Consider the following 10928-nt stretch of genomic DNA (forward strand, 5'->3'; position numbering starts at 1 on the left):
GCTAGAGTCTTTGATCCTCTTTAATTAACTAAGTTTGCAGGATAAAGGTCCTAAATGGGCAGCATTGCTACTTAGATTCTCCATTTGTGTATGGCCGAAGATTGGGGTCTGAGGATGGGAAGGATGCTGCTGCTGGGACACTTGGTATGGGCATGACCTGAGACGACCACACACACACACACACACACACACACACACACACACACACCCCACACCAGCCCACCCCACACACCCATGTATAAAATAAAATCGTAGACTTTTATCCCAGTTTGGCTCACGCTGAACCGCAGGCTCGTCACTCTCATCACTTCTCGGTCACTAGGTTTGGGGAGACCAGGTACTCTACTCCAAAGAAATATTGGACACACTTGCCTTTAGCAAGAAGCCCCCCCCCTTTTTTTCAAACACTGGGGCTGAGTGGTGTGATTTTCTCAATAGGCTGTGGCTAGCAATGTCAGATGGTTCCTTTCAAAGACATTTGTGTGCATGAGATTGCCTATAACCTTCAGGAAGCCTGATATGTTGCTCTGAGGCTGGGTGGGGTCAGCATTCCACAGTGGAGGAAAGGCAGATTTGGATGCTGTGCTCTACACACATGCATATGTGTATACCCTTACCCAGCAAGTCTCAGGTCTTTTACAGAGTAGTAAGACCATAGGAAAGTTGACTATGATTCAAAGCCAACAGATCTGTTGCATGAGGCTCTTAAAGGTGCTATTGGATATTCTGTTTGGGTGACTCCACAGTAAGACCCACTTCATTTTGTTTATGTCTAACTTATCCCTGTTATTCTAGTCTTGCCAGTGTATTCAATATTTCTTAAGGGATGAGGTGAGAATAAACCTTCTACAATGCCTACATTATAGTGGGGTGCCACATGGGCACTCCCTGCCCTTCATCCTCACCATCGAAGTTGTAGAACCATGGGGTTCTCTCTATACAGTACTGTCCCATTTTGGGGGGGAGATAATGTGGTTAAAAATGAAAACATTCCACTCAATCTCTAGAGGAACTTTTCTCAGTCTTATGGTTCTGTTGCATTCAGAGATTTTCCCAATGTGCCTGTCTGTGGATAGTCATGTGTTGTATTCCTGTGAGGACCTGAAGATGGGAAACTTCTAATCCATCACCCTGCCACTGTCTCCTTTCTAATTTTCTTCTTGAAAGTTAATGGTATTTTAATGATATTTTAATTAAAATTAGAATTCTAATGAGAATTCTAATTCTCAGCTATGCTTATCATAGATTTTAATGTGTCTTTTTCTTGTTTCTTCTTTTTTTCTTCTTTTTCTTCTTTTTTCTTTCTTTTCTCCTTCTCCTCTGCCTCTTCCTCCTCCTCCTCCTTCTTCAGCTGAAAGTAAATATGTGACAAATACAAAGAAGAGAGGAACACAGAAAGTAGAAAATAGAAGTCAAGCTAAAAACTGTTCTGTTGCTTCTGCCACCTGCAGTGACAAAGACTTCAAGGGACACTCTGCTACAGAAGTCTGTCCTCAAGTTAAGGTAGGCTAGTGCCACTCTTATCAGAGCATTTTGTCATCACTATCCCCTCATCCACCACATAAAGTCTTCTGCTCTTTGTCTCAGAACATACAAACCAAGAAAACAAGGCTATTATAGGAAAGATATGTCTGCATTACAAAAAGAAAAGTCACTCAAATTTATCAGTGTCCATGCCCAGGAAGCTCCTAATTTCTGCCATGCTCTGGACATAATAACATGTTGCTATGTTAACCTCTATTTGAAGAAAACTCTGCCGGGACCTTATACAGTGAGTAATTTTCAGGGTGCTCTTATCACTAGTTCTTTTGAGAAGGTTTAGGATGAGAGAGAACGGGGAGAGTTCTAGTTCAATAGATTGCAGCAAAGAGTTCAACCTATCCATGGGAGACTTGGGGGCTAAGAATGCCCTTCAGGATTGTCATGATGTGGGTAGAAAAGACAGTTCCTTTAGTCACGATGTGCCTGCTCTTATTGTGGTGAAATAAATGGCTCTTTGTAGCAGAGGGAATAAAACTGGAAGACAGTCCTTGTCCCTTAGTCCTAATAAAGTAGCATGTACCACAAAATCCACTAAGCATCTTCAATTTCATTTTCTGTAATGAAAATGTCACGTAACTTTACAGAGGAGTCAGCTTAGGGTATGGGCACCATTCTATGTAGAGCACCCAACCATTTCTTCTGTGTTTGGCTCAGAAATTTCCAGAATTGTCAAGAAAACAATACAGTACCCAAGTTTAAATGTTACAATTGAACAAGTAGACATAAAAATACATATTGTATAGTCTCTGAAAAATCCAAATAAAATGCCTAGGACTGAAGACATATTCTAAAGTAGTTCTCAGTGCGGGAGCTCTGTGCACACCACTTATTGAAGAGCCAAATAAATGCTCAGCATTGGAGGGAAAACTATGCTGTCATAGAATCACAAGGAGATAGAATCTAATTCAGCCCCTCACAATGATTCGGGTGTCTGACACAGTCTTTTCATAGCAAAGAAGGGTTCTGATTCAGGAATTTTGTCTCCAGAGTCAGTGCACTGCCCCATCTGAATACTGAGCGCAGAGCATTCCTTTGATGTCCTTTCAATCTAGGTAGTTTCAAGTCTCTACTCTCTTCCTAACGTCTCCATTTTCCCTTCAGCTCAGCTTCTTTGTTTCTGGGGCCTTCCTGAGAATGAAGGCTGCCTGAGTGGATCCATAGCTAACATCTTCTTTCTCTTGTCACAGCCTCAGAAGAAACAGATGGTGGCAGAACAGGAAGCCATCAGAGAAGATTTACAGCAAGATTCACTAGTAGTCATGGTGCTGAAAGCTATGAATCCCTTTGAGTGTGAGACCCAGGAAGGAAAACAAAAGATATTCCATGCCACAGTGGCCACAGAGACAGAATTTTTCTTTGTAAAAGTTTTAAATGCACAGTTTAAAGATAAATTTATTCCAAAGAGAACAATTCAAATATCAAATTATCTCCGTCACAGTTACTTTGTGGAGGTCACCAGTTCCTCAGTTGTGGTTGATGTTGAATCTAGCCACAAAGTCTGCGTTCCTAATAACATTATGAAGAAAGCTGGAGAAACTCCTAAGATTAGTAAACTGAAAACTCTGCCGTGCGGGACAATTGTGAATGGCTTATTTAAAGTCCAGAAGGTAAGTTCCTATATGCAATTTTATATTGATCAGTAAGAATAATATAACATATAACACCTATTGGAACTTTAGAAATTAACTTTCAATGTTTTCACCCTAAATAAAAGATAAAACAATAAAAATAAATTTAAGAGTTGATTTTAAATAGTTTTAACAATTTTTTTTACACAAAGTTAAGGGTTTGTAGGGTGGTAATTTGCCAAAACTTGTGTACAAAGCTGGGAAATTTTTATTTTGTTATTTTGATTGTTCTGCTTTTGGAGACATGGTCTTACTGTGTAGCTTTCTCCTGTGTGGCATGCACTGAGATTTCCTGTCTCTACCTCTTGTGTGCTGGGATCCAAGTGCATGCCAGCACACCCAGCAAAGGTTTGATTTTGAAATTACTTTCTTTGTAGCTTCTGAAACATAGACACAGGCATTTCCCCTCTGTGTTGCTTTTATACACTTATGTACCATCCATATTCAAAGTCACTTTTGTTTTGAGCACTCTGCAGAGGGCTGATGTGCAGGGATGGTTTGAAGACACACACACACACACACACACACACACACACACACACACACACACATACACACAGAGAGAGAGAGAGAGAGAGAGAGAGAGAGAGAGAGAGAGAGAGAGAGAGAGAGAAGTGGGCCTGACTTGAGCTTCTGAAACATTAAGGCTCACCCCAGTGATCCATTTCCTCCAACAAGACCACTCCTACTCCAACAAGGTCACATATTTGAAATTCTGCCACTCCCTACGATTCTGTGGGGACCCTTTTCATTTAAGCCAGGAATCAGGAAAAACAAAAAAACTAGTTTTGTATGAACAGTTTTCTGGCCTAAGACAGATCCTGAAGAGCCACAGGGAGCCTGTTAATTTCTGCACCTAGTAGCCAGGATGACCTCTCTAGTCTTGTCAGAAAAGGAGGCAGGAGGAAATCTTCCTCCTTGGAAAATTAAAGGATAAAAACACCCCATCTCCCACCCACCACTCCCAGTTTCGAGCCCTCCGTTTGATCAATTACCCACTAATGTCTACTCAGTAAGTGAATAAAACTAACATTTAAATACTGATTATTTTGCTTAACTGACCAGCATCTGGTCTCCTTCTAATCTGGACTTGATTGGGAATGATATTTCATTCATGATCGACTTTTGAACTTTTAGATTTATTTACTAGGTCTTTTATTGTTAGTTCATGTGTCTCTGTACTTGTTTCCCTAAGTGACTCTCCTCCTAACCACAAGGTGTTCCTTTTCCATGACTGTCTCCTGTGTGCTGGCCCTGGAGAAGTACCACCTTCCCTGTCTAGTAGCAATTTCTGTGAGCTATCCTGGCCTTCCAAAAGCAAAGAGCTTAGGACTACTAGAGAAAAGTGGACACAAGAGGCAACATGCTTTTCATAAAATTCTTCCACCCCCTCCACTGAGATTTGCTAGTAATCGTTAGGGAGAAGCCCATTCGTTTGGAAGCAGGGATTATTTCTCACATTTCTTTTGGAAAGCTGCTCCAGTCTTGTCTGATAATTGATTTATGTGCTGTTCTTCTTTAGTCATCTCAGCAGGGGTTGATTCGTATTTGCCTTCCACAGATAACAGAGCAAAAAGATAGAGTAATATATGGCATACATGACAAAAGAGGGACCATGGAGGTGTTGGTGCTTGGAAACCAGAGCAAAACAAAATGCGAGGAAGGAGACAAGATTAGACTCACTTTCTTTGAGGTGTCAAACAATAGAGGGAAAATTCAGTTGAAATCTGGACCCTGTAGCATCTATAAGGTATGGAAATTCTCAAAAGAAGATATTGTTTTGTGTTGTTTGTCAGAAATCCAGTGGACAGAATACGACAGAGAAGAACCTGATATACAAACAAACACATGCCCATAGGGACACACAATCTCCCCTGCCCTCTCCCAAAAAAACTCCATGAGTTTCTTGAATACAGTCTAAATCTGAAGGCAGCTTGCTTGAAGTTGCACACATCATTCTGGAAAATGCAGTTAAAGTCAAGTCAGACTATAAAACACCCTAACAGCGAATGCCTGAGCCAGTGAAACCATCCTCGCATGTGTCATAGTCCAGGGCAGTTAAGTCAGTTATCACATCCCCTCACTGATGACCCCGTTGATACTGCTTTCCATTTTCTTTCATGGCTCAACAGTATTTATATAGACTGTCATTAGATGGGGACCTGAGAAGTCTTTATATCCTTCTTTAGGTAGAAGCATGTGTATTCAGAGCAGATACACTTTAGGGGAGGCAGCAAGAGTGAAAGAATTAAGAGAGGACATTGGGCCTGGGAGGAGATTTGATGAGAAGAAAGGCACATTTCAGGAGAATGCAGTAACTGGAAGTAGAGGAGAGTTAATTAATCAATCAACAACAGTTCAGTCTACGTCTTTCTTTCTTCTCCAGGTTATTAAGGCTGCAAAGCCCAAAACTAAGGTGAAAAGTGTGGAGTGAAGTCAACTCATCTCAAAAGCACTGTTCTGAAGAATCCTAATTCTGCTTCTTGAACCAGACTTAATTAACTACCTGAGGATAGCAGTTTACAGCCGCATATTCCTATTATATTAGTAAGAAAAGGACAAACACACTCACACACAAAAAAACCCAACTGAAAATGTATTATTAATTAATTATTATTAATTAAATTATTGCTTTGTCTAAGGGTTGGGCTATTATTCTTCTCTACAAAGAAATTGAGGGTATAAGTATGGCAGAATTGGAGATGTGACAGCTATGGCTGGTATGAGAGAAGCCTGCGGTTGATAGAGAAGAAGGTTGGTGATATATCTTTTTTAATTTTAATTTTTTTAATTTTCTTTCGGGGAGGAGGTTACAAGGGTGGAGGTTGGATATGGGAGGACTAAGACATGAGTGAGATGATGTTAAAAAAAAGGAAAGATTGTTGAAAAATAAATAAACATGATTTTATTCAGAATTCAGAAAGTTACAAAAATTTTGTGGCTGTTCTATTTTTATTGCTTACTCGATTTTTGATATTATAATATAACAATATTATTTTCCCCTTTCCTTTCTTCCCTTTAAACCTCCTTGTTTTCTTTCAAATTCATGGCCTCTTATTTCATCAATTGTTGCTACAAACACACACACACACACACACACACACACACACACATATATTTTTCACAAATCCAACCTGCTCAATCTGTGTAATGTTTCTTATGTGTATATTTTCAAGAATGACCATTTGCTATTAAATAATTAATTAGTGTTCTCTTTCCCAGGAGAAACTGTTTTTCCAATAAAATAATCTTAGATCATTTGCAAAGATCATAACATTTTTTTAGATTCCAGCCAGAGAGCTGAGGATACAGTTCAAGCACATGAGAAAAATCTAAAGGAAGGCAAACATCTTCAGATAGTGAGGAGATGGAAATATTTTCTCCCCGGGGCAGGTCGTGCATACTTAACAACCCCCAAATTATAATTAAGCTAAAATGCTAACACACTGTCTGTGGTTGAGCTCATGACAATGGAGATCTACAGAGAAAGTCAGCCATAAGAAGAGCTCACACTCATTTTCAGGCACTATCCTGGGTGAGCATGACTAAGTCTAGGCATAGGCTTTGGAAAGATGAGGTACTGTGGGGAAAGCATGAAGGTCTCCCTTGTTCTTCTCATATAAGGTGAAATTCCTCTAGTGTTGCAGGATATTTAGTCACACAATGAACCCCAAGATTGTGTTGTTAACTGGAAAAACTCTGTTTCTAGTTGTGTGACTCAACCATATCACTTGCCTAAATCCCTCTGGCTGGAATACAGATACGCACTCTGTACACAACTTTAACCCCAAACAGTGAAGGTAAAGTTAGTTTGTAGAAGGAAGCACCCATGTTTGAAAGATGTCTAATTGAGTGGAAGACAAAGTGACAAGTCAGAGAAAGATCTTAGAGAATATGATATGTCCAACTCTCATGACAAGAGAGAGGAAAGGGAACCTACTTGAGGAACAGTGCAGAGGCAGGGGGTGGGGGGGTTGTGGGGGTGGGAGACAGTTTTACTGGGTCAGTTGTATAGAAACAAGCTAGATACAGGTGAAGACAGAATGAGCCAGAGAATGAGAAAGAGTCAGAAGGTTAAAACATATTGCCAAAGTTAGTTTAAGGCCTAGCAGGGAAATCAAGAAGGAGACGCTGAGAGAAGCCATATTGAATCAGAGTGGAGAGGAGTTTTGAACATGGAGGCTAGAAGCTTCCAGGACTAGGCCTAGGTTAGTAGACGGAGGCAGTAAGCCCCCAAGATGACAATTACTCCCTGCCTGAGGGAGGGCATGGGTCTCAAAAGAACTGGAAGCCACTTTTGAGAACATTCTGCTCAAGCTCCTGGCCCATTTCTTAAATTCCCCCCACAACTTTTATGTGATTTATTGTAAGTTTCACATCATGCACCCCAGCTACACTCATCTCCCCATCCCCCATCTCTACTCTCTGCCATTGTAACCTCCCCTCAAAATAAAACACACACACACACACACACACACACACACACATACACACACACACAAACATTAAAAAAATCTGTCACATAGGCCCTAGTGTCTCAGAGTGTACCCCTCTGTTTACACATCTTCATTTGCAAATAGTCCAATGAGTCATTGGTCTGGTCCGAGGTCTGGCTTCTGTCACACCATCAATATTGGGCCCACAACAGGAGTCTTCTCGGGTATGTTGCTGTTTGCCCAGTGTCATGGAGATCCTTCAGCTTTGGATCAGCAGGACCAGCCCTTTCATATGCCCCAAGATGCTGCCCTAGTATGTTGCTGGTCCTCATAGCTGGGTAATGGGTAAGCTGTGCCCTGAGTGACCCTGCCACTCATCTATTCTGAGGTGGCCTGAGTGGGAGTGATCTCTGCCCCCTTGTGCCTTGCTACCTGAGGCAGTGGGGAGAGCTGGATCCAGGGTCATGATAGCAGGAGAGCTATCCTGTTCCTCAGTGGTGGGAGAGTGGGCCCTTTACCTTGCCTGGGTAACATAGTGGGGCTGGCCCTGATGGAAAAGGCACAAATGAGCCAGCCCCAAGGTTGCAAAAGCAGGAGAGCTGACCAGCATCATTGCTGCTTCCCTGCCTCAACTGGACAGCTCAGTGGAGATGGCTCTGGAGGTGTGGATGCAGGTGAGCCAGTCTGGAGTGTGTGAGAATGGGATTGCTGACCTTCTTACTGCTGATGTGGCATTGGGTGGCTTTGTCAGAGCAGTGCTGGAGAACTCATCCTGGTGGTGTGGATAAGGGAGTGCTGGTGGACTGACCAGTTCACCCACCACACAGACCCACACTCAAGGCTTTGAGTTGGCCCACACCCAAATCTCCATAATTATGAGTTCTTTGTGTAATCTGGATATTAATCCTTTGTCAGTTATATAGCAAAAAAAAAATCTAACAAAAAAGCCAACACCAGGCTTGAGAAACTGTCTTTTGAGTAGCAGGTTAAGGTTATCCAACAGATTTACAAAACATTACAGGCTATTGTTATTGCCCGTTGTTGCCCCCACACCTGCCCTCCACCACCAGGTGAGGGTAAGTCCCTATTGCAGAAGATTCCTTGTACTTCAGATAGGTAGTCTAGAGGCCCATGGGCTGGAACTGACATGATAGTTTTCTACTCGAGTATTATCTTTTGTGGTAACAGGAGGTCCATAGAAGCTTACAAAAGAGGGAAGCAACCATCAGTACACCCAGCCATAATGCCCGTGAACCATAAAAATGTTCAGTATGGCACCATAAACCTAAGAGTGAAGTAATGTCATGAATGCCTTAGTGGTAAGCAACAGTGCTCTAGTTGGGTTTGAAATCTACTCAACAAGAATGAAATCATTCCTGGTACTAGGGACCCAGGGCTAGTGAAGTCATGGATTTTAGAAGAGAACCTACAATCAGCACTTTTCAAACCAGCATAATCCCTATCATCATAGAAAATCTCAAGCAATCAAAATGTAGAGTTATGGATCCCAGTCCCAAGGGACATCTACAATAGAAGTCTTGAACCCAAGGCTCAGAGAACGTGGAAGAGGGATCGTAAAGATTGTAAGCACCAGAGCTGTGCTTTCTAGTCATATATATATATATACTAAACTATTTTACCTATATGACTTCTGTGGCAGCTAGTTAGCTCCTCACTGGCATCAGCCATAAAAAGTGCAAATAAATGAACCTATATGTATTTGAATAGAATTTTATAATTTTTATAATTATTATTATTATTTTTTACTTACTCATTGTAGAATTTAAGATTTATTGCATTGAAAAAAAAGATTTATTGCATTGTGGTCAGATAGGATACAATAGTAACTTCAACTTTTCTAAAGTTGTTAAGGTTTATTTTGTATCACATTATGTGAGGTGTGTGTGTGTGTGTGTGTGTGTGTGTGGTGTGTTGGTGGTCATGGTCGTGGTGGTAGTGGTGGTTCATTTTTTTTAAAACAAGCTTCCATGGGCTGCAGAGCACAATGAGTCTTGTTCCTTGTTCAGGTGGGACAGTCTGTAGATATCTGCTATGTCTATTTGATGAAGAATGCCACTTAATTTTGATGTTTCTCTGCTTTTGTGTCCCAATAGCCTATCTCATGGGGAAAGCGGTATGGTGAAATCATCTGGTATTACTGAGGTGGTGTTAATCTGGTTCTTGAAGTGCAGTGGTGTGCTTTTTATGAAATTGGGTGAACAAGAGTTTGGAGCATAGCTGATTAGTATTCAATATCTTGTTAGAATATGCTGCCTTTCTTTATGTCTCCTGAAATTTGTCCCTAATCAGCATAATAATGTTATAATTTTAACCACTTCATTGGTTCTCCTACTGTAGTAAAGAAAATCAGATTCTGTGATTAAGGTATATAACGACCAAACTATTTCTATAAAGAAGTAAATATATGAAGATACATATACTTAGGCAGTCAAATAACTACATTTATGTACATATGTAAATAGCTGTTTGTCTTTATTTAAATATAAATGTATATACATGTGTATGCTCTTAACATAATATCAGGTGAAGATATATATATACATATGTATATGTGTATGTATGTATAATATCAAGATTTAGATATTGTATTGTATACTATTATTTACTATAGTAACACACATAATCAGAGAGAAAAATAATTGAAAATGAAACAATATATTGTAAGCCTTGGATCTTCAGACACAATGCCTAATGGTAGAACTTTAATGTCTCTTTGTCCCACAGCTGTTGGAAGTAAAAAGCCTTGAATTTAGAGTAGTAAACCTCCTCCTTCTGCCCCTCGGGGTCTCCACCCTCTTATCCCTTGTGTGCCCACTCCTGTTCTCTGTCTTTCTGCTCAAAAGCAAGCTAATTGCCTTCAATATCTGTCTCACACAAGTCTTTGCTTGGAATACCTCCTAGTAGCTCTAGACTCACAAAGTGGAAGCCATGGACTGCCGTGGGAGAGTTGCCAAGGAACCCTGGGTTGTAAGTAAATGAATGGACTCAGATGATCCACATCACAGGGCTAAATGTTCTAACAGATTAGGGACTTCATGAAACCACCAGAGAACCCTCATTTGGTAAAATAATCATTCATACCCTGTCCAGAGATGAACTTTGAAAAGGCATTCCCTCACCCTCTTTTTTTTTCTCAGCCAATGAAACCCTCCCTGGGACATAAGTCTTGGTAACGGCAATTCATATTATACTCCAGACCCTACCTTCCTTTTACCTTGATTTCTATGATTGGAATACAGCCTGGTTCTTCAAGAAAAGGGTTTTGTCCTTCCCTTTCACACCTGTAGTACTTTCTGGCATA

At 40.7% G+C, this 10928-nt stretch overlaps 1 protein-coding gene across 30 annotated transcripts in view; it reads left to right on the top strand.

The window, feature by feature from the left end:
• Positions 1-6103, top strand: part of Aim2 (absent in melanoma 2) — a 41831-nt gene extending 35728 nt beyond the window's left edge. For 16 of the 30 annotated variants that reach the window (XM_087580997.1, XM_087580992.1, XM_087580994.1 and 13 more), the window contains 4 exons: positions 1352-1503; positions 2730-3149; positions 4732-4920; positions 5557-6103. In XM_087580997.1, the coding sequence (XP_087437123.1) occupies positions 1352-1503; positions 2730-3149; positions 4732-4920; positions 5557-5604 (809 nt within the window). In that variant the 3' untranslated portion in view covers positions 5605-6103. Of the gene's footprint in view, positions 1-1351; positions 1504-1587; positions 1772-2729; positions 3150-4731; positions 4921-5556 lie in introns of all 30 variants that reach the window. The other 14 variants (XM_087581016.1, XM_087581015.1, XM_087581009.1 and 11 more) reach the window with 2 other exon arrangements.
• Positions 6104-10928: the final 4825 nt, after the last annotated feature.

This window comes from Rattus norvegicus, chromosome 13 (assembly GCF_021556685.1).
Source record: "Rattus norvegicus strain SHRSP/BbbUtx chromosome 13, alternate assembly SHRSP_T2T, whole genome shotgun sequence".
NCBI lineage: Eukaryota > Metazoa > Chordata > Mammalia > Rodentia > Muridae > Rattus > Rattus norvegicus.